This window comes from Trachinotus anak, unplaced genomic scaffold, assembly GCF_046630095.1.
Source record: "Trachinotus anak isolate AG129_WGS33_773 ecotype Australia unplaced genomic scaffold, CSIRO_AGI_Tana_v1 ptg000004l, whole genome shotgun sequence".
NCBI lineage: Eukaryota > Metazoa > Chordata > Actinopteri > Carangiformes > Carangidae > Trachinotus > Trachinotus anak.
Genome location: NW_027273855.1, coordinates 10,419,905 through 10,445,106, shown reverse-complemented (window position 1 = coordinate 10,445,106; position 25,202 = coordinate 10,419,905). Strand labels below are relative to the sequence as shown.

Here is a 25,202-nt window from a genome sequence, read left to right as displayed (position 1 = left end):
ATGAAGGGCCAGGGCAGCATTGTGACATGCTCAGGAGGCAGTATAAATATTTGATTAGCCCTAATGGAAATCGTCACAGCGCACTAATTGCACCACACATTATCTGAGGTGCCGTATCAGCGGCGGACATCCCCTTTGATCCTCCCTTCACTCCCCCCTCTCCTCTTCCTTTCAGCCCATCTCAGCCTCTCTTTCTTTTGTTTATGCAGTTTATTTTGGGTCATATGTCATTATCTGACCCCCACCCCTCTGCCTTCCTGCCTTTTCTTGTCAGTAGCCTCTCTTGTTGTCGTTATCGTTCTCTGAACGCACACTGATGTCTCTGTCTGTTGAGCCTCTCCCCCTCACTGTATGTTTGTGTCTTCTATGTTGTGTGTTGTCCTCTGGTGTCCTGTTTGCCAATGTTTCCCTCTATGCAGTAGCTGAGGCTAAATAGCAGCAAGGGTCCTGCAAGGACCAGAGGACAATACAGAGTAAGGAAAGCCACATGCACACTTGTTTTGCACACTCTTGGTGTAGCACTGTTACATGTGATACAGACATAAAATGATACCATAAACAGTTAGTGATGAATGGAATTGTATGTTTTTGACTGCACATCAAATCAAAGGAGATGCTGATTTGATGTGTGCCAATATCTTGGCCAATAAGTCTGAAGAAATCTGTCTTAAATAAGTTGAGTATAAAAGAAAATCCTCTTTGATTTATTTCCCAACTCTAAGGGCTAATGTGTAAAAAAATTGCCACACAGTTGCAACTCACTCTTAACAGCTTGAGAGTCATGTTTTAAAATAAGTTGACATTTACTATTTTTAATCACAACTTCAGAAGAAGTTTGTAGAAAGCAGTAAGTCAGTTTTTATTGCTCCAGTCACCACTCAGCTCAGTCAATGTGCACTTAAATCCTGACTGCAAGACTCCCTGCCTTTATTTTGCTCACTTACTTTCAGTGATGCTTTGAATTCAAATAATTTTCTCTATTTTTTTTTTTATTTTTTATTTTTATGATAAATGTGTGTATCCTTCAAGCAATTGTGATCCTTTTGATGTGCACACAATGAGGTTTTTTTTAAACATGTCCTTCCTTAACCTCCATCCTGTGTGTATTTACTTGTTGTTATTTACGGCGCGTCTGTTTGGTGTCGGTCCTCTTTTTTCTCTCTCTCTCTCACCCTCCCTCGGACGTTTCCATTTAGCCAAAGACAAAACAAGTTAATTAGATCGGAAGTGCAGGCCTATCAATGGGGAATCAGTATTCAAATCAAGGCCTTGTCTGGACACAAACAGCAGGAAGCCAAACAAGACCCCGGCGCTGCTGAATAGGAGGATGGGAGAGGGAGAGGGAGAGACGGGGAGAAACAGAAAGAGAGAGCCTACAGTTTGGAGGGGGGGGGTCACATTGGCTGAAATACACAACTATACTGTGTAAGTGTTAGGTTTGGTGTTGCGTGAACTGCACTGGCTTTTATGCTGTCGGTCCGCTAAAAAACGACACCATAGGTTGTTTGTGTAAGCAGCTTATTACAACCCACAGTTACTTTTTATTGTTAGGTGACCCCCTAGTGGCCATAGTACTTATGACGGGAACAAAGGAGAAAGTCGGGTGACGTTTCAAGATTCAAGGCATATACTTAATAACAATGCAAACATCATTACCAGTAATGAAATTGTCGGTCAGAGAGGATCTGCGGTGCCTACCGCCGCTGCTGCACACAGTGCCAATCTGACCACCTCTGCAGAGCTTTGCAGTTGACGGCAGAGCAACTACCATAACAGGCTGTGATGCTGCATCTCAGCACGCTCTCTGATGCCATAGTATGAGAGAGCATGACAAAGTCTGCGTTAGGTTGCGGTTTGGTTTAATGGTTGACATGGAAGACCACTGTTTGTTTCCCATTAAAACCGATTGTTAGCGTTTTCAATTTTTTTTTTACCATGTTTGTTCCACAACCTTAACTGTGTCTTTATCATTGTAAGCATGACGACAAAGGCCCAGTATGCTGCTGGCGGTACACTGCATGTTTATTTTTGTAAACTAACCTGGAAGTACTTATTTTAACCCAAGCCACATTTTTTCCTTAACCTAACCAAATCGTTTTTGTGCCTAAATCTAACCAAACTGTGACCGTTTCATTTAGCCTTACCGCGTGTTTATTATTCTAACCATGATGACATATGCCTGCTGCTATAGGGATGCTTTTTCAGGAGACAACCTACAGTATATGTTCATTCAGGTTTGAGGACTTGTTGACTCACCACCATTGTAGACAAGTGTTCTCTGCCCTCAACATGTTCTCTGTCATTTATAAAAACATTAAGTAAACTGGGGCACCTCCAGTTCATTGTTGTAGTGCACATGCAGTGCAGTGTACTGGATGCTTCTATAAGTCAAGTCTCTGAACACCATGCAGCTTACTTTAAAAGTTGAAGGTCAAACATGTAGTTTTTACACATTCATTAACTCAGATCATAATTTGACAGATTTTAGTATGATAACACAACTGCTGTTGAAAAGTTTGGTAAAGTAGCCTTTACCAGGCTAAATTTTGCAATGTCTGTCACTGGTTGGTGGCATAAAAAGATTTTGTGTTAGGATACAAAACAGGGAAAAATTTTTTTTCCAGTGCAAACAGAGCTTTTGAGAGCATCTAGCAAAGCCCAATCAAAACTATTGTCAACATGGTTATCATTGTTACCTTTTCAGTAAAGTAAAATAAAGGCAAATACATGCAAAGCAATGCCAGAGAAGGGGGGATTGTATGTCAACATGTGAACTCAGGGAATTATCTTTTCTGTGACTCACCCAGTGATCTACTGACTTTCCATCCCTCCCTCCTCTGCCTCGACAGCATCCACTAGAATATCGGGGTTTGTGAAATATGCTGCTGCAGTTTCTCTTCATATTACATTTAGGTGTTTAGATCAGTGTCAGAATACACTTACACTAGTAGATATGGAAGTCAAAGAAAAGGGAAGGGAGACAACAGGGGAGGAGAAGTGGGAGTGGGGAGGGGGGTGGGGGGTGGGGGGGTGGGGGGGCAGTGGGAGGTAAAGGTCCCATTATCTCGTGTGGAGGGCCACCTGAGCTAAAGACAGCCATTTGTTCCCAAATCGACCTGTCGACCCCCGCCTAATTACCAGCCAATTATTTCCAAATGGACTGCATTCACCCCACACCCTGCACACTTAAAGAGGAGAGAGACAAAATTGCCTCCCTCTCTCTCTCTCTCTCTCTCTCTCTCGTTCATTCATTCTCCCAGTTCCACTGTCTTCCTCTTTCTGCTGCTCTTGTTTCATTACTTTTTTTATCCAGCGAGAAATACTTCTGTAGTTATTGTGGCAGGCTTTGCAGTGTGTTGCCCAACCAATCACTCACACCAACACACACACACAGACACACACAACCACACATACCTCATTTTTATTCCCAGTTCACTCTGTGGTTCTTTGGGTGTTAATTAAGTGGCGTAATTATGGGAAGAATTGACATGGAACCTGTGTGTGGGTGTGATTTTAAGTGTGTGTATGTTTGTGTGTGTGTGCGCGTGTGCATATGTATTTAATTTCAAGAAAAAGGAAACAGTTTCATTATTGCCATTTTCACGACACACACACACACACACACACACACACACACACACACACACACACACACACACACACACACACACACACAGAAATACATGTAAGGCCTCATGTAGCTGCTTTGTATCTCTACTCTCTCTCTTGCTCTGTCAATTGCGCTCTCTCTCTCTCTCTCTCTCCCTTTTTCTCTTTCTCTCGCTCGCTCTCTGGCACCGGTCAGTCTCAGCAGGCCGATGTGTATCGATGGGTCCGGCATGCAGGAGCCACCCGAAGGAGAAGAAGGCTGTGCCCCTGTTCCCAGAATTCTTTGTGGTTGGCCTCCATTGTTCACCACTACTTGTATACAGTATTGTCAGACTGATTGTAAGCCTCCGTTCCCCCTCGCTCCACGGACGGCTAGAGAGCGAGCAGAGCAGAGAAGGGAGACGGAGGGAGAGAGAATAAGGAGGAGGAGGAAGGGAGCAGTAAGCATTGTGCCCCTCGCTCGCCATTCTCCTGCCTTCCCATCTGTTTCCCTCTCTTCCTTCCTGTTTTTGTGGGATAGTGAACAGATTAGTAATAGCACCGGCACAGCTCCTAATAGGGGAAGTCATGGTCGGTAAATACGATGGATCGGTTTGAGATATCATCTGGCTGAGTGGTGCAATAGTTTTGAACTCTGACACCTAGCTGCTCGCTGGCTGACTTTGATCACACACGCAGTGTGTGTGTGTGTCTGTGTGTGCGTGTGTATCTTCAAGTCAGAATGAACCATTTGCTGTAATTCTCCACCTTCTGCTCTTTTATTCATCTACCAAATATGTCCAACTGTTAGAACTGTCAGTCGATCTCTTAAAGTGAATCAATTAATTGATTATAAAAAGTTACTTCTTCTATCATTTGACAAATCATTATGACAGTGTTTTATCTCAATAGCATCACAGAATGGAATCAACTCCTCTCTCTTAACAAAAGCTGAACATTAAAAGCTTCATAAAGCCTGTATTAATTCAAGACCTATTGTATTGACTTGTATTATATTTACAGGTGTTTGTGTTAATGTGTCCACTACTGTATAGTCTATTTTTCTTGTATAATATCATACAAGCTTAATATCCCCACAGGGATCATTTAAGCTTCATCTGATCGAATCTACTATATATATATATACATATTCTGGAAAGTTCAGTGTAATACGCCTTCATGTGTCTACATTAGATGTGTGTGTATGGGTGTGTGTTCTGGTGTGTGTTCTGCTTGCTGGGAGCTGAGACAGCGCTGCGCACCGGTCTCCTGGCTGAGTTTGAAGCTAAGTGGATTAGCATATCTCCCATGTCAGCTCCATTCACTGTGACAGCCTGATGACATGGGACTGTGTGACGGCCGCAACCCACCTGACGTCCACTGCACAGGCCTCCCAGCAGGTGGTCTGACTCTGGGAGGGAGGGAGATGGAGAGAGAGAGAGGTGGGGAGAGTCAGAAATGGGCTTATGAGTTTAGGTGAACAACAAACCTGCGTTTTTGTTTGTCTTTTTGTCTGTTTTACTTTTGTCTAATTGTGGGGAATGGATAGTTCACTTGCTTTTTTATAGGTCTTTTTGATTTTTGCTCATTATTGGTTATTTAACTTATATTAGAAATAATAGGATCATAAATGTCATAAAATGTTTATTTAATATACAAGCATACAGTATTTGTGTTTTTCTTACAAGGTGCTTTTTTTCCAATGATTTCATACTTTATAATAAATGCTTTTGTGTGCCAGTTAATAAACCTATACCTAAACTATATACAACTATATTTTACATGTTGCATATCCTACATTCATGGAATGAAAGAAAAATCATGAACAACAATACCTAAAAAGTACATATAGTTTTTGTTTATTATATCAATTTTAGACATTTTTTTGGATTCTTTATTGAAAGTAATTTCTGTTAAGAACTTCCTCTGAACTATTTACTTACTTTTAAACATACACACACAGATATATTCCCTCTTTTTTGTTTGTCTTTGTCTTACTCTCACCTGCTTTCCTCTCTTGTAAAGTACTACAGTACTTCCTTCTCTTTATCTCATGTCCTTTGCATCTCTCACACTTAATCCTCTCATTCACTGTCTTTTCATCCTCCCTCTCTTCTCCTCTCCTATATCACAGACTCTCTAGTCTCCCATGACCGTTTTAGCCACCTCATACACTCTCTCATCATCTTGCCCCTGCCACACTCCCCCTCCTCCTCCTCCTGCTCAGTCTCGTGCCGGCCTAGCCAGGCAATGCTAACACTTTTGTCAGGGTGATTAATAGCACGCTGGATTGTCGTTAATTCACTGGCTAATGACTGGAGGGAGCGGGCGAGGAGAAGAGAGGAGTAGAGCGGAGTAAGGCTGGAGAGTAATAGACTGATGTATGGGTGTAGGCTGCTTCCAGTGGCAGAGGTGAATATCATCACCCCCCTCCTCCATCCACACCAGCACCCCTCTGCACACATTAGTACAACCTCAGACATACAGCTATTGTACATAGCGATCGGAAAAAACCAGGAACTTGCACACACACTCACATATGCAGTGAACATGACTTTTCATGACGGAAAACAGATATTGGGAATTCTGTTCAATGCAACTCTTAATCAGGTGCAGTATATTTTTTGATACTGCAAAAATCTTTTCCGGGCATATCTGTTTTAGCTTTGTAGATTTTCATTCGACAGTCCATAACTGGGATAGAAGTGACAGGAAGTTGATCAAATTCTGGAGATTTTATGGAATCCAATTAAACAAATGTGAACACTATTTCACTGAAACAAAAGGTGTTGCCAAAAAGATGTCTCCCTTACACATATGATGTGCACACAAACAGACACACAAGATCACCCTCTCTCCTCCCTAGTTAATAAGAATGGATGGGTTTGTTCTGCACGCTGTCGGCCTTGGTGCTCCCTTAACTGGCTGCCCGGCCTCCTGAGTGGCTTGCTAAATGAAGCCGCACCAAAAGTGGGTATTGGGACATGGACAGACACACACACACACACACACACATAGACACTCAAATGAAGAGAGGAAAAGACAAATGCAGCAGTTCACCTAATATAGCAGAAATATTTAACTGGAGTTTGTAATCTTTCCTTAACATTTCATTTATTGTAACTATACACTCCACCTTGGACTTGACGTTGTCAAAAAAACTGTCTTAAAATTAAATAATGCCCAAAAGATTTGATTGATTTTCTTCTCTGGATATTGAGACATAGTTCTCTCTGACCCTTCCACTGACAGTGTGGATGTGATGTCTTCATGCATCAGATTCCTTAAAAAAACCCACCCTATTCAAAGAGGACAGAGACTATAAAATTGATTTATAAATAGTTTTACATGGTAGAGAAAATTTGACTATAGTGATGGACATACAAACTTTACTGCACCGCCTTGTTTGTGTGAATGTGCTGTTGATGATGTCACTGGTCTGAATGTTTCCCATATTCAGGTGCTTTGGGAAATAAATATAACATTTAGTGGTTCATTGATGCCACACAAAAGTGGATAGCAAAGATTGTAAAGAGAAGCTGGTAGACGTAAAACTGAGCTCCTGCTGTGGGGGGATAGGTCTTTATCATCACTGTTCCATGTAGTTAAATCCCCCCCCCGTTCTTCCTGTTTTCTCCAGCTCCTTTTTTGCTCCATCCTCTTGCTTTCTCCCCCTCACCCTCTTCTCTCCTTCTTTCCCCCTGGGGGATGTTTGCAACTCAATTTGGCAAATGTAACTCAATATTGATTATTATTAATATTTATCATGTTTGTGAACATGTTTTCTCCTAGTGCTATTAATCTGCCCTGTTAATAAATGTCTTCAGCAGCCTGGGCCCCAGGGCCCCTTGGGAGCACAGGGCCACTACACACACGCACACACACACACACACACACACACACACACACCTGCTCTCAGCTGCAGGAGGTTTCCTGCTGTCTTCTGTTTGCCTGGAGGCTTGATCTTTCTCTCTCTCAAACACACACAAACACACTACACACACACTATTGGAGGACAGAATACCTCTAGGCTGCTCTGCACAAATAACACATCAATACATCAGCCGTGTTGTTTTGGCGCTGCACACAAACACAAAAGTGCACACTCACAAAAGCTTCAGTCTGTTCCTTATTGAGCTGCATTGACCAAATTTCATCTGGTTTTCTTTTTGGTGGAAATATTGAAATATTCACACGTGCTGTGGTTGCAGTTTTTTTTTTACTTTGCACTAGTACAAGAGAACTGAAGTAATAATGTAGTGTAAGGGGTGAACAGACATAATCTTAATGTTACTCACTGTTAAATAGACTGGAGTCAGTGTCCCTGATTTCAAATCCTAAACATCTTTGATGTGACAGGAACAGCAATTGGTTATTAAGCAGAGACCCACATCAGCTACTCAGAACGAGCTGAAAAGGAAGCATCACCAACCGGATGTTGTAAACTAGCAATAAAACTTTTTCAACTCACCTACAACTTGTTCTGCAAAATGTACAGGCTATGCTGATTCCATCTTCTCAGCCATGACTTCATCCACAAAATAATTGTCTTTCTTGTATTTTTTGATTATTTATTTCTTTTTTGGTGCAAAACATGGCACACACAAGCACGACAAGCTGACGATGGCAGTCCACCTCCTGTTTGTATTGCTCTGAAGTCATTTTGGATCATGCAAGTTTCTGTGAAGTCCCTGAAATCACCACTCTGAAATCATGCAGTAGTTACGTCTCAATTGTTCAGTTTTTGCATTCTTGCAATTAAAATATAAAAAAATGGTTTTATCATTATGTATGTGGTCTCGCACCTTTTTAAAATTGGTTAAGATTTGAAAATCCTCTAGTGTGCACTAAAGGAGGAACAAACTCAAGCATAGAGAAAGAGAACAGACATGAGACAGCTCTCCCCATCAGGTGTTACAGACGGATATCTAGGGACAGTCAGTCAAAGAAAGTAAGGGAAGTGTATGCATGTAGACACACACACACAGCAAAAAGATTTGTGTGGTTCAGTATGTGTGTATTTCAACTTTGTAAAACTCCATACACTCTCTATGTTTATAGATAATAAATGAAAGTAGTATTTCAGCTTTTCGAGGACATCAACAATATAAGTTGTTACATAGTTACAGCGTGTTACAGTTATTGTGTAATTGTTATGTAGAGCAGCAAGACATGTACATCATTTTAACCTTTCTTTCTTTCTTTCTTTCTTTCTTTCTGGCACTGTGCTCCTTCTTTCCCTGCTCTGAAGAAACCATGTTTTAATTTTAGGTGTTGCTTGGAAATGTTCCCTGGTGCTTTTACAAGGGGAAACAGTGTGGCATTCTCGCTTTGAGAGGATTGCTTACAGAAAAACAGCTACCAATATCATTCTATGGCCCAATAATGCAGCTAAGTGGGACCATATTGACACAATATAGCGCCACAAACAGCATATTAGGCTTGGCTCTTGACGCTGCCCCTCACAGACTTATACACACATGTGCACATGTATGCACAGAGCTCCCACATCAAAATGTTTGGTCATTTATTGCTCAACCAGCTACCCATTTTTCATATCTGTCATGGTCCACACATTCTCCCTCTGCATAGGATTTTTTTTTTCTTTCACCAGATGATCTTTTCTCCCCATATTTGGAGCCGGTGCAGAATTTTGCATAGTTTTGCCTTTTCCCTGGATACTGTCTTTTCATCAGTGGCTGACTTTCCTTTTGAATTGAACCAGATCAATTTACGGCCAGGCTAAGATACAGTCTCTGTGTGCGTTGGAGCAATTTTAAGTGTGTGGATGTGTGTGCTTTATGATGGCCATCATTGGCACACACATCCTATTCCTCGCTCTTGTTTTTTATTGTTATCATAGTCATAGCCATGACTCCACTGTGCTGCTTGCTGTCAAGCATACACCTGGCTCTGAATACTCAAGCTATTGTTGGCATCTTTTCTAGCCTGCAGTCTGCAGGGCTTCACAACATGTGCATCCTTATGTATAAGAAAAAAATGCACCTTTAACTTAAAATTTCCAGATTTCTGTCAATGAAGGCATGACTGCTTATTCTACAAGAAATGAATTGGTCCTCATTTGATACATTATTTATAGGCTCCTTCCCAGAATTCTTGCATGCAGTCAGTGTTATTTCTTACTACCCAGACTACGTCGACAACACAGCCCAGTCTATATGCCACAAGGCACATGTGTTTGTGCGCGCCCAGGCAGACGGCAGAAAATGACTCCAGATCTCTATCTTTCTGCATTTAAGTCTAGAGTGCTCTGATTAAACACAACCACAGAACAATTTGCCCGTTTGTAGGCCCTTCGATTAAACCGCTGATTTTCAGCACCGTGTCAAGTTATTTTGCCATGGCAACGCTGATTACAATGTTATCAGTGTTTCATATTTTTGTAGTATTTCTATTTTTTTAGTCTTGACTCTTGAAAGGAAATATAATTGATTTTTTTTTTATGCACATTTTTCTTTATGTGCTAATTTTCCCCATTGGTAAATGTGTATTTCAGAGGTTATTGTCTATAAATGTCATATCTATGTCATATCTGTAATTTGACTCTGACATGCAGTAATTATGAGATATCATCTTTACCTACAACACCATCTGATCTCTTGCACATGTGTTTAGAGTACGGTAACAGCTCCTGCAGTTGCAAACAGATGTGTGTTTGTGTGATAGTCTGCATCTGTGTTCATACGTGTCTTAAAATCTTTGTTATTGCAAGCCATGCTACAAAGAAAAGAGCTCCGTTTATGGCACGCATTTACAATTTATCAAATAAATGGGATGCCTTCATGTGGCCTGGGCCCGGCTCTCAGGCTGAGCAGCGTAGTTTTCCACTGGAATAACAGCCGCTGAACAAGCAGCCCATTGTAGCCGCAGCCAGCACCGGGACCCCCAAGGTGCGAATTAATGATTGACCCCTGATGTAATCAGGATAAATAGCTCCCCGTAAAAGAGAAAGAGATGGCGAGAGGAACAGAGAGAGAAAGAACAACATAAGGAGCCAGGGAGAGGAAGGCACTATCTGGCCTGGGTGTTTTTTAAGAAGCCCTCAGGGAGACGAACCTAACATCTCTTTCTGGGTCTTTTGAGACCCAGAGCTAACATACAGCTATTTAAAAGCAGCTCAGTCGTCAGTTTTTAGACTCTTCGCCTCCTCCTCTTCGTCCTCCTCCTGGCCTCTTTCATTATGTTCCTGCTTACTTTTCTCATCTGCAACTTTTTTTAACACTGGTCGAACATGGTCAGCTTGTGTTTCAGAGGGGTGGAGAGAGAGAGAGAGCCTGTCTCTAATGGCAAATAATCTAAAAATTTCCCAGTGTTCTCTCCAGGTAACTTTTTTATGAATTAACAAGTTATGACTGGGAGTTGAACTTGTTTAATGTCACACTGCCATGCCATTTCTGCCTTGCTTTATTGCTTCATGTGTCTTACAAAAGATGTTTTGTTCATTAAAATGAAGAAGGACCCCCCCCCCCCCGTCCTTACTCAATTATTTGACGTAGTGATCTGTGCATTTTTGTGCACAGAGGCTCTTAAAGCCACATGGTATTTAATAGATTTTCCAAGGCTGTCTTTCTGCTTGTCAAAATTGCTCTCAATGGGTCAAGTGCCAGTGAGAGTGGGGGAGTGAAGAGAAAATAAGTGTAAAAAAAAAAAGTGTTTAACAGCCTGAAAACACTTTTGATTGTGAGAAGGGAGCAGCAGATAGGGCTGAGTTATAAAACTTTAATTGATCTGTGAAAAGTGGAAGCTACTGCTGGCTCACATGTTCCAATGCTTAATTGCACGGCTGGTCTGAGCCCCTATGAAACAGTGATCATTAAAAAAATGGGTTATTTTCCAGTCAAAATCACTGGATGACGCAAAATCAGTCATAAAAGGCTGGATTTTACTGCTGCAGCTTTATATGATAAGTTTCCCGGATCTGCGTGGACAGGCTGCAGGTTTGCCAGGCGCTGAAAAGCCCTTGTCGCATGCTTTCATAGTTTCACATTTCACATTTAAAACTTACATGTCAGTTAATTTAACAGCTTTCACAGTCCACATCTGTCACTGGGCTGAAACCCAAATATTTATCAAAGAACAAAAAACTGATGTATTGTACAATGAATGTGCTCTTGTCCAAAATTCAGTGAGGACTCTTTTCCTATTTTGGTTTCTTGATTAGCTCATTCAATCTTATGAATTTCCAATTTACAATCAATCAGCATAGCCTGCCTCACATTACCAGGCATAGTCAGGAAAAGTATTTTGGAGATGAATTAAACAGAAAAAAATATTAATTTTTGTTTTAATTTAATTTATTAATGCTGTACAGTATATCTCTTAGGTAAATATTTACTAAAATTCAACTCACAAGCTTTCATTGAGCCCTCATAAACTGCCAAATACTAACAAGCTAATTTTAAAATGTCAAGTTGCAGCTCTAGCTGAAACCTGGGATGCGATGGCAGGTTTGGCAGCAGTCTACATAGAGCCTAGCAGAGGGAGAGAGCTTGATTGGAACCACTCCTGCTGTAATTTTGGGCCTAGTTAGCCCGCTGATTGCCAGTCCCTGAGTTTAGATAGTAAAACTGCAGTGGTGCTTTGACTAAAGACACCAGGATCTGTCTAGAGACGAAAAGCAGGAGACACACATAGATGTGCTCAGGCAAACACACATCCACAAACAAATCCGTGCAGACTAGGGCTGAGTGTTGAACTTCTGTACTTTTTCAGTACTACTGAAATGTATCAGTAGCAGTGAATGAAACTGTGATTGAGCTAGCATCAGATGTGTGGGCAGATTTGTAAACTTTCTGATTCTTTGATCAGAATATTTCTGATTTAAATCCTAATGTTCAACGTCTTAGAGGGTTGGCTTCTTTTGTTAAATAAAAAGAAAAACATTGCTTTTTTTAAAAAAAATGTTTGTATTCCTCAAAATACAAATGTTGAAAGAGAAAAAAATGTTGAAGGGAGTACATATAATCTGTTGTCAAAAATCCCAAACACCCCACACAGACTCTATGTAGTACTCACTGACACATTTACAAACCTTCCCATAACACAGAGAAAAGGGATGAAACTTAAAGCCAGAAGTTATGTTCAGCGTCCACACACACACTTGTAATGCTCATCATGTTGTCAGTCTCTGGACATGACAATAATGATGGGTGACGAGGCTAACCAGGTCAGCGATAGACAGAACCATTATTTGTAAGATGAGTCCTGGCAGAAAACGACGACTGTGATGGAACTGAGAACTTTTCCCATCAAGGACTTGGCCAGCCTGAAGCTTCCTCTCTTCGTCAGTCTGGCTCTTCTCAGATAGCCTGTGGAAAATCTGTGAAGTATGCATTTTGTTGCTGAAGGCCATCAAATGGATAGGTGCTCTTTTTTGACCAGCCCCCAAATTCTCTCATTGCACAGTGTGGTTTTCTAACAATTTCGAGGTTTGGAGATTGGAGTGGAGTGTTTTTTGTAATTTAGGGTCAAGAAGTCATTGGATGTGTAGTGTCCTACGGAATTTTGAGATATAACTTAAAGTATTTCACTCTGTATTTCATGCTCTGAGTTCACTGTCTGTTATGTTATACCTCCTCCACCTGCCTATGGTATTAACAGTCATCTCTATATGTCTCTTTACTAGATGACAGTGAGCCAGTGGACAGCATGTACGACACAGAGACTGACCTCCCGGGTTTAGCGGCCAGCAGTGGAGGTGGTGCTGACAGCCCAGAAGATGATGCAGAGGATGGCGTCATCAACATGTCCCCGCTGCCCTCACCGACTCCTTCCCATCCAAACAATAACCACCACCACCTGCTGCACCCCCACATCTACGCCACCCACCACCACCACCACCACCATCTCCACAACAACAGCAACAGCAGCAGCAATGACCAGGACTTCACCACACCCAAGGAGGGCTCGCCCTATGAGGCGCCTGTCTACATTCCTGATGACATTCCAATTCCCAGCGAACTGGAGCTGCGGGAGTCCTCTGTGCCTGGTGCCGGCCTGGGCGTATGGGCCAAGACCCGCATTGGTGCTGGCGAGAGGTTTGGTCTGCACAACACACTGCATCATGGGGCCACGGGCAAAGAAAGCTCCTTTGGATGGGAGGTAGGAACCACCATGGGCCTTGTGCTTTGTTTTGGGTTGTTTACATGTTTTTTCTCCTTTCAATTCTCCTAGAACTGTCCATCACTTTTGACCACTTACATGTTTTGTCACAAACACAAATAAACAGAGTTACAGAAACAATGAAGCAACACTGAAGAGGGTAAGTGAATGAACGAACTGCTCCTCATTCATGCTTTCACATTTCCAGGCATCACTCTTTATTCATAGGCATCTATCTCTTCATCAGCAAGGAAATGATTAGACCTCATCTTTGATTCCTGCACACACAGACACACATACAAAACACACTCGTCCAGAATTCAAGCAGCACAGCAATGTCAGATGGAAAAATCTGGCTGATTAGTGGAGGTATCAGCTTTTCTGGGCATCGGTCCGAGCGAGCACACTCATTTGGTCACGCCATCCGATATGGAAATGGAAGAAGCATAGCCCAATGCGGTGGCTGCATATTGAACTATTAATTTTCATTTCAACATGACATTAGAGGATATTGAAGTTGCTTCAGTAAGCTCATTAGAAAAAAAAGGGAACTCCTGATCTCTTTCTCTCTCTGTCTCTCTCTCTTTCTCATAAGCGTAATCAGAGATGAAATACCCTGGCCTGCTTTTCATTTCACTGACTCCTTGACTCTTCATTTTTAGGGTGGCGGTCTCTCACATAGTCTCATGTTACATTTGTATGTAATAAAGAATAGAGACTTAATCATTTGAACACGGTGTTTGAAAGGACGTGACGTGCTTGAATTAGACACCACCAGCTGACGTACAAAGTTGTAAGATAACCAACAGGCCATGCAATGAGATTTCTGGTAACTATACCTTTAGAAAACCCTAAAAACACTGCATTTTAAGAAAATATTTTATGTTGAATGTCAGCATGATGGGCTACATAAATTGACAAGATAAAATGATGAAGTTTACTTGTACAGCAGGGAGAAACTGTTGTTCAGCTTATACATCAGCACATCATCTTAACATCAAAAATAAGATTCCTGCTACTGATATAATAAAAACAGCTGTAACTGTAAAACTGAGTTTGAAGCTAGTGGATGGTGAAAGTTTAGAGTTAAAGGTGTCTACAGTCAATAATACTAATATTTTCAAAGCATGGGGCTTACTTTTTCACTTTCTCCTGAGAAAAACCATTGTTGATATAACATCTCTGAAAAACTTGTCTTGTAAAGAAATGTTCATGAATCAGTCATTGAAACGCTTAAAGGAATCTTTAAAAGTTCTTTTCATAGGTTCAGTCTCAAGAAGTCCTGGTGGTTTCTACCAAAGGCTTCATTTTTTCACCCTGTTTTCTTCTTAACAGTTGTAGGAGCATACAGGCGATTAGCACACACACCGGCACACGCTATGTGGCAGTGTGCCAGGCTGAACATTTTCCCTTTTAAAGTTCATATTATGGCTAGCCATTCGGGGTGCAAAGGGCACCTCTCCAAAAGCTACACTCTCCCCGTAGCTCTCATGTTTTCTCTCAGTTTTGTTCCTCCTTCCTTTTGTCTCTCCAGACACCCCACTAATGCATATTCATTATTTGAGCTTTAGGTCTTTGGCTTGTAGGAAAAAAGGCCACCTTCAGCTCTAAAGAGATCCATTCACATGTGTGCTCACAGAAATGTCCTGGCATACACACACGCTGCCTCAGAAAGGGAGAGACATATTGTTGCACTTTTACAATGTTTAGTTTTATTGGCCACTTTAAGTCAGAGGGACTAATATCCCAGCACTTTTGAGGGAGCGTACCTATGTTCCCTACCTATACTTAGGCATCATATTGCAAAGTTATTTGTCTACTTCTTTATACTGTATTGTACCTCACCAGGTGGCATATGAAACTAAAACTGATAATAGTTTGATATGCCACCTGATCAGGTACAATACAGTATGTCCTTTTTGGTGACATTTTGGAAGTATGATCAGCAATGCATGTTGCCTGTTAGCCTGAGGTCAATTTTGTTTTTCTTCAAGGTAAAATCATTGGTCTTTGCCTCCCAACCTGTCAAAAGGGAACAATTGATCCGTCTTCTTCCTCCTCCTCCTTAATGGTTGTTGGAGGACTCACTCCGACTCAGGCTGTATTATTTTTTTAAGATATCCTGTCTGGTTTGGGGCTGGAAGCCTTCAGGGGCTCTCCTCTCCCAGACTCTTATCACAGATAGTCATAACAGTCAGCCTGTTGATAGTCATCAACAGACTCCCCTAGGAGTCCCATACACCCACTTTCTCCCCCCTTTCACCATTTACTGCTCTACTCATCTACTGCCTCTGGTCTTAGACAAATAGACAGGCAAGGGGTGCAAAAAAAGTATGGCTGAGTGAAAAAAGATGTTAAAAGAAATGAGAGAGTAACAAGGATTAATTGGGATGGATAGAGGAAGAACAAAAGATAAAGAATATATATTTCTCACAGCATTAGAAACACAGGAGGAATTTAACATTCTATGAAAATTCTGTTAATATCTGTGTGTTATACAGGTTTCTTGCCAAAACAGGGGGAGGTGTTATGGGAGATGATGTCATCTGAGGTGTAAATATGATCATATCTATCCAAGACCTCTTACAATACATTACAACTTAGCCCTTCTTGGGAGGGAGATGAAATTAGATTAAGTGCTTAATTTAGTTATCACGCTGATTAGTTTAACTGTGCTTCCATTTTATAATAAATTAGAGTTAAGTTGCTGATGTTGTGTGAAAACATTTTCCTCCCAAAATGCCTCTAATAGTTAAACAGACTTGTTTTCTTCTTGATGACCCAATTTTAAGTTGATTGAATTGTCTTGAAATCAAAGGTTGTAGACTCTGCTTCATATGTAGCCCTGTAATCTTTAGGAACACAAAATCACCAAAATTACAGTTACAAAGTTTTCACCCATCAACAATGATATATGCCATCTGCAGTAGTACACTTGGGTCCAAAACAGTTTAACTACATTGACTGCATTTTTGTGGATTTTTTACTAAGGCTGGCAATAACTCATTATGTTGGCTTCACAAGCACCGCGGTCTACCAACGAAGCCAAACAGCTCTAACAATCTCATGGCGGACACTGTAGTGCTTTCTGGATATCTCAATGGAGGTGTAGATTGGTGGAGAGAAACAGAGAGAATAATAGAAAGAGAGAGTGAAAGAGAAAGAGCAGGGGAAAGAAGAAAGAGGAAGGCAGAGAGGAAGCCTACTGTTGTCTATCCCGGGGCGTCTGGGACTGGAAGAGGTGTTAACTCATACTCATTTCAGCGAGACGGACAGCTCAATCTAAGAGCTGCTTCGCTGCAGGCCATGGCCATTCTCTTCTGTCTCAGGCTCCCTCTCTGGGCCAGCACCGAGTCATCCATTTAAAAACCATTATGCTCCCCCCTTAGCACAACATGATAGAACGCCAGGGCCTCCGGTCTACCGTATGTGTGTGTGTCTCTCACCGATTGTGTGTGTATAAGACTGCCAGTCCCCCAGGATAGGAAGGCCTGAGCAAGCAGAGTGAGGAGAGGCCCTCAGAGAGTCCAGTGTGGGGATCTACTGTCAGACTGACAGCTGCTATTATCTGCTTGGTAGATTGGCCTAACTTGTCTATTGATAGAGATATGTCATCATACAATGACTAGAGGTGTTGTACTCTTCACTGACTGGCATTCAGTGGACTCACTGATTTAACTCCCTTGGGTGTTTAGATAGCTGGACAGAGCGTAACATATCTGCAGATGTGTTTAGTGGATGTGGTTCATGTTAATAGGTAAAAGGAGTAAGGGTGCATGAAAAGAACCGCAACTCTGTCTTTGATCTGTAAAGGAAAAACGAGGAAAATCAAATCTCTGTTTGTATTCTGAACATTCGTGAAGCAAGCAAACAGTATGGCCAAACCCTTCCGATGCGATATTAATGGTGTTTACTCTCATGTCTCCTTAACCTGTGACCACTTTGCACCTCTGAATCATGGGTTTTGAAACTCTTCCAGCACTATTGGCTTTGTCTTTTCTCACAAGCTTTGTTTCTCCAGTTTGAGTGTTTCTCTGTCTCACTGACTTTTAGCTTTAAGGTAAACGCACATCAGGTGATGCAGCAAAATTTCACTGACTGTGGGAACATAGAGCCATTTGCTTTTCAGTTTTGGACGATTTATTGGCTGCTAACCTTCGAATTACCAATCTTGGTGTCCTGGCATTTTCAGCTTAAACAATGTAAATGGTACACAGCTCAATACCTTCAGGATATCCTATATTCTTAGGCATGATAAGGAAGAATATAACAAGGACATATTGTTCATTTTAGGGATGTGCATTGATGTAGACCCCATGGACAAGGTCAACACAAATGCTTTCACACACGAAGCCCTGTATCATGGAGTCCATGTCAGCCCTGCAGCCATATTTGTCTGTTTGCAGCAGTAGACCTTGGGATGACTTTGTTGCCTGGCATATTTCTGTTTCTCTGTCCCCCATTCTCTTAGTGTTTACTTTTTGTGGGGTGATTTTCCATATCAGCATCATTCATCCAGTGATGTGTGGAAAGAGGTGAAAAGTATGCTAGCTCTTCTGTTTACCCTGTTATTGACTTAGTGATAGGCTAAGACGTCTGGCGGGCACTCTCATGTCGCCAAGGTCCTACGTGACAGATACCCATCCGGTTATGGCATCTTGGTATCTCCCTCACCCTCTGTCAGGCTCTAAATCTCTGGCTTGACAGCTCACTCTTCATGCTGACGCTGTGCTCCTTTTGTTCTCGACCTAATCGCTGAGCTAAGCTAACGTCCTTGTTTCCAAACTTTGGGGAGAAGAAGTCCTGGCGCACCCTGACACTTATCTGTCCTGACCCACCTCTTGCCTCCTTAAGTGTTTGCTCGCCTTTTGTGTTCTGCATGAGGAGGGCGGATGGCCAAGCACTTATGCTTCAAGATATCCCAATAGGGCATTCAAGGTGCAGCTTGCAACTTGTCTGATCTGTTTGCCTTCCACAGAAAGGTGTTTTTTATCTTGATGCTTGGCCCTTAAGGTGACTGGTACCGACCTGATAAGGCAGAAACTCCCCAGGACTGCCAAGAGACAGTAGTCACAGCAAGTAAATGGATAGTATGAGACGGAGAGAGAAAGAGAGGGATTGAGATAATGAGATATGGAGTCGTTTTCTGCTTGATTTGACTAATTTGCTTTTCAGTGTTCTCACAGTGCCAGTCATGTTCTGGTGTTTCAATTATGAGTGCTGGTTAAGGTCAGAGAAATAAGCATTCACTAACCATAACATCGGAAACCTCAGTCCTTCATGAATTCATTTGTTCATCATCCATTTTAGACACTTAGTCTTAACATTACTTGTAGTTAACTTTAACCCCTACTGTGCAGACTATTGTATAGCATGAGTGAAGCTTTTCACGTAAATGGGGTCATTATCATGTCTTTTAGTAATCAAATCAGGACCATGGTCTGATGAGCATAGCCTTGAGCTGAGAGTACTTCCCCCTGAAGCCACTTAACATGAAAAACAGCAGGCCTTCTTAGCTTTACCTCCTCAGACCTAGTTTTATTGGAAAGAAGATAATAGTGCATTAAAGGGTCAGTTCATCTAAATCACTCACCCCAACAAAAAAAAAATCCAAAAGAAAAAGCACATTTTTTTCAAACAGCCCTAGCACTATCTAGAAATGGAGTTCATTTTGAGATATCTATCACTGAGACTACTGCTGCCACCCCTATACAACAGAGATGGGTAGTTAATAAGTTGTGAATACATTTTTTGTGGTGCAAATTACCATTGAAAGGTTTTGAGAAAAGAAAATATCTCAAATCCTGGACACATAAATTTGAAACTATCTGAGAGGTTATCAGCAACCAGTTATTAGTACAAAAAAGTGTTTTGGGGATTTGTGTGAACAGCCCTTTTACATTTTTGCACATACCATCCACTGTTTAATTTTTATATTTAACTGTCAAGATCCACAATATTAATGACTGCACTGAAGTCAACACATACATCCCATACATTCACACACAATACATGAAATATTTTAGTTTTGCATCAGTGCTGTGATTAAAAGGAACAACTTAATCTTTTGAGAGTTTGAAAATTATTAATCTATATGTATTTACACCAAACTGCATATTTTCATGATCTGATATACGAAATTATGTGTTAACGTAAGGAGTTACTTCAGCACATGTGCTTATAGTAGCTTATAGTAATGAAAGGGATATCAAACCTGTGGTTTCTAATAACAGTATTGACCAACACTGTGTGGTTTTCTGTCATCATTATTTGACTTTGACAGAAACCCCAAGTTTATACACAGAGCAAAAACACCAGAGAGAGAGCGTAACACCACAAGTCTTGGGCCTGGGTGTTGTAATATCTTCCATTCACGTTCATTTTATGTAGGTTTTAAACATGCCATTAGCCAATTTAATCCAATTTTCCCAGCTTTCGGAGCACTCCAGTGGAACAGATTCCATGTAATATTAAACATATGGTCGCTGTTGCCCCTAGAAACACCACCGCAGCACTGGTCTTTTTTAAGAAGCTGTTTAAGACAAGCCTCCTGTGTCCCAGTGCAAACCATTGTCAATTATCTTCAGTGAACACGGTAATTGATAACGAGGAAGCAGGGCAGCAAATTAAATGTCAGGTTTGATTAGAAGCCTGATGCCTTATCATTTGTTCATAACTCATTACCAACATCTGTTAATTAGTTAATAAATTAATCTGCAGGGCTCAGATGAAAGGTGTGCAGGCTCCCTAGGAAGTACATGGGGCAAAGTCATCCATCTTTGAAGAGAGTGGAACTCAACAAATATTGTCCCTGGGATTTGGGCTGTTATTACTTGGTCATTGGTTTCAGACCTCAGCCACTCCAGCCAAGCATTTTCAATGGGACCTCTTGTTTGCCTGAATAACCCCCCCTCCACACAGTCTCCTCACGCATCTCCACCACAATGCTATCCTTTATTGCGTGAGGTTTCTCTTTGCAGACATGCTTTAAACATTAATTTAAAAACCCTCGCATTGACCCATCAGTCCTCTGTGGTGAAGCACAGGTAACTTCTGTCCAATCCTCCTCTCCCCCTCTCTTTCACTGTGTATCCAGTGAAACCCCATCGTTCATCATTGCTCTGATGGATAGTCCCATCAGTGAGGGCCTCAGGGAAGGAGCAGACAGTGATACTGGTCTTTGCCACAGTGGGAGATGATGACATTAGTCAAAGGCAGTTAATGCTGGTGATTAGACTTATGCTATTATGTAGAAATACCCTTTTCCACCTTCCCTACTCTTGCTGCTAGGGTGATATTTATAAATTAGTCATGAAACAAGGCTCATCTTATGTCTGACTTTTCTGTCGTGCTTTATTTGAAATATCTGTGTTGCGTATGTATAAGTGTTAGTCACAGATCGCTCACTCTTTCTTCCATTTTCACTCACTTTCCTTTCTCCCTCACATTAAATCTCAATCCCTTGTGCCGCTTAACATTTCTGTGCCTCAAGCAGGAGGTGGTGACCTATTAATCAGGTTCCCGTGGCTGTTGTGATTGCCATTTTCCATAATCAGATACACAAAACGGCCCAAAAGAATTGACTCAAAAAATATCTATTTTTGTTAACTCCTTGCAGTTCTTGTCCTGTACTGTACACCACAATTCATGAGGAGTGAGCCCAGAAAGAAACTGAAGCGCAAGGCTATGCCTTTTAATTACTTTTTATCAGGTGCAAGGACTAACATTACAGCACAATGTGTCTTTGTCAAACAGTCATGGTTCAAACAGACAGTATAAAGGGCCCTCATAAGACTGTTTTTTTAAGGAAAGGCGTTCGCTGTCATCTTACAGTATAAAATAGTATAAAAGTTCAGGTAACCTCTCTATTCTTGGCTATTTACAAGTCTGAATTTGTTTTAAAAGCTCCAGCTAAATCTGATGTTAATGTGCTATATGTTTTGGTGAGTACATGCTGTGTTGAACATATGGACATGTACAGGCATATAAACTGTACATTACCACACACACATACATCCATACAAACATAAAGAGACACAGGCAGGCAGTGAAAAGACATTCTCCCATGTTATTCTTTCCTTTACTCGGTCATTTAGAATAACAGGGCAGAGTGAGAAGCCGAGCACGATGACGACATTAGATGTAAAAACAGTGTTGAATTGTTGAAGTGTCGAACACGCAGGGATGTCTTTACTTTGGAAAGTTTCCGGAATCGCTCGAGTGATTTTCGCTCATTTTCTCCACCACTGTCATTGGGAGCAAGACCTGGCGTCTCGTCTGCCTGAGACAACAAGGAGGTTTTGAAAGAGTCAAGATTTGTAGAGGTGTGCATATTTGTGTTTGTGTGTGTGTGTGCCTGTGTCTATCTATGTGCACAAAGACACACATGTCCACATTTTTGTTCATTAATCATCTTGGTCATTGGTCTACCCTCCGCATAATCCTAAATCTGCCAGATTTCCCAAATAAAACAGGTTCTCACCAGGGGTTTGGTGTAATATCTTAATTTGGAATGAGTACTTGTGTCAAGATGACAAATAACAGTTAAAACAGATGTTTCCCAGACATTTCATGTATGAGATATCATTGCCTCATTCAATTTATTTGCATTATTCTGCACACTAGTCACTGTGACAGTGTACTTTGATGTTTATTGGCTGTATAGTGCATTGGTATGGTAGTTGATTTTGATGTTTCTTGTTATTGTCGTCATCAGAGGAACAATAACAACTGCTTGAAAAGAGGTTTCCTGGAATGTTATTGTTAAAAGATGGCTATGATAGGAGTCCACTGTTTCTTTGAAACAAAATGACAGCTTGGCAATCCTTAGTAGTATTCCTTTCATTGTAAGACCCCAGACCACAACAATTTAAGCAAGTTATGACAGTGTGTGCATGTCCAGATTTTCTACTTTTCCAATACAGCTGTTACCACCAAGGCTTTTACTGACATGTACAGTAAGAGTGAAAGTGACTTTGAAGACCTGAAGTAGTAGAGATGACTAGAAATCTTTACACCTAGAAATACTGGTTCATCACTGTTGAACCCTGAAGAGGGGTTGGTATGAAGTCACTGTCAACTAATAAAAGACTGTATACACAGCTGTATGAAATATAAGGGGCTTCTACAATGGCTTTCAGTTTCTTTGAAAAAGAAACCCAAGCCAAGTTTTGTCAAAATACACTTTTGTGTATCAGTAATGTGACAGATGGATGGACAAAAGCAGAAATAAACAAATGAACAAGAGAATGAACAAATGAACATGCAAACAAACACAAGTCATTCTAGTCCTCACTTTATTCTCACCATGGGAAACAACAACATGACTATTAGTTTGAATGTCCAGAAAGAAAGGGGAGGTGAGAGAGGCTAACCATTAAATTTCCCTAATGGTCAGAGCAGTGCAGTGCAGGCCTCTCAGTCACTTTGTCCTCTATAATGTCATATGATTCTGCTCTGTGTCATTCTTTCTTGAGATAAGGTGAGCTGATGTCTGTGCTGCTGGTATGCAGCGGTACCCAGCATGCCACCTGGTACCACAGGGAAAAAAAACCCCTGAAAAATATTCTACTTCTCTGAGACTCTTAGGCTTCAGCCATGTGCTACGGAGCTTTGCCAAACAGCAAAACAAAAGCATTGTAATTGTGGGGAGGTGTGTAACTATGTGCATATGCACAGAAATGGCTCGCATCCTCACTTGACGATAAAATAATTGTAACAATTATATCTATAAAATCACACAAAAAATATCTTGCCATTATCTGTCAAACTTATGTACAGTATGTCATCGATGTTCTCTTTTTTTTTCCTGCCACTTCTGTAAGTTATGCGCTATATCTCATTATTTACCAGTAGATATGAAATTCTGAAACTCTTGCTTATATTTACATTCTTCTTATTGTTTGCTGTTATTTTATTTAACCTGCATGTTTCTGGTGACAAAGCCTGCTCCCCTCTGCTGGCCAAGAGCTCACAATGCCACTTTCTGAACAAGTGCTGAGTGCTTTTAACGCTGTGTAACTGATGTCGTTTTGTAAAGGAAGTAAAGAGAGAGACAGAAATTCTAGTACAACTGTAGAAAAACATACAAGCCAAACCCTACCAAACTACTTAAGTAGAGCAAGTCAGCTCTTTTCCAGCCCTGTGTGTGTGACACAAGTCACCAACACTCTGTGTTTACACTGCTTTTGATTTCCTGTTTCCTCTTTTTATCTCTTTACTCCTGTTCTTGTACACTTGCACATTTGTGTTGAAATAAACACACACCCAGAGCACAGTGCTCTCTCTAACATTCAGATGATGGATCACCACAGGGCCCTCTGAGGATCCCTCAAAGAGTCTTGGGTTCAGCAGTACATTTATATACAAACATGTTTATGTCCCATTACAATGCTTGGAGATAGCAGACTGTGGTCTCCTTTTGCATGCCAATGTACTGTCAAGTACTGATCTCTGTGAAATAGACATCATATGGTTTTAGGACAAAATACTCAACATGTGCTTTAATTATGCCCAGATGAAACCTAGACTGAAATCTCTTCTTTTGTGATTCATTGATTTTTCAACCCCCTCTCTCAACCTTATGTGGCCTCCCTCTCTATTTCACGTCTCTTTCCTTTCTTTTTGCTCCCTCCTCCTCTTTTCCTGGCCTCCGGGGTCCCAGTGCTTCTAATTCGGCCTTATCAGTGAAGTAATTTAGCTGCCACAGCTTGGGTTTCTGTCGCGCAGCAAGCGGCCCCATTGTCCTGCCCTGCTGTAGCTGAGATAAACCCTCAGATTGAACAAAGTCCGTGCTGACCTTTGCAAACTCCCAAATCTCGCTCTGCACACCCCACCAACAGAGATTCTCTCTGCCTCAAGCTCTTTTCTTAGGGCAGGGAGGCTTTGGGGCACATCAAGTAGGAGGGAGAAGGCGAATGAGTGTGTGTGCATTTGTATGTGTGTGAAAGAGTGAGAGTGTGTGGGGTCAGGGTGGATTGAGTGAGCGTGAGATGGACAGCAGAGAAGGATTAAGATGGCTGACTGAGCCTGTCTATATTTCCAATGGCACTTCTCTCTAAGAGGGAGGCAGAGGAAGAAAAAGTGCGCTGCAAGCAAAGCATTCAAGTGTGCATTTTTCTGTCTCCTTCAGACTGCTAGAGGAGGCTTTTGTGAGCCACATTCTCTGACTCTCCTGCCTTCCACCATTCAACCAGAAATATGATTTCTTTGACGCAAAAGAGACAGTTGGTGTCTTAGTTCCTTGTACTTGCTGTTGATGTCCCTGAAACAGTTCATTGAGAGAATCCTGACAAAAGCACTGTTGAACTCCTTGTCTCTCCATCAGTATCTATCATGTCCTTCATTTCTTGGCAGACGGCCCGTGAGGAGTCTGTTGGGATTGTTGCTTTGACACACAGTGAAACAGCTAAAGAGGAACGGTTGAAGCCAAGTGGCTAGGGGGGTGGATTTGGAGAGGGTGGGGTTGATGCTGTGCTGGGGAGGTTTGGGGC

The 25,202-nt window shown here is 41.4% G+C and overlaps 1 protein-coding gene across 8 annotated transcripts in view; it reads left to right on the top strand.

The window, feature by feature from the left end:
* The window catches only part of prdm16 (PR domain containing 16), a 181,039-nt gene that overhangs the window by 46,419 nt on the left and 109,418 nt on the right, over window positions 1-25,202 (top strand). For all 8 annotated transcript variants that reach the window (XM_071475777.1, XM_071475776.1, XM_071475778.1 and 5 more), the window contains exon 2: window positions 13,235-13,710. In XM_071475777.1, coding sequence (XP_071331878.1) covers window positions 13,235-13,710 — 476 coding nt within the window. The remainder of the gene's footprint in view (window positions 1-13,234; window positions 13,711-25,202) is intronic.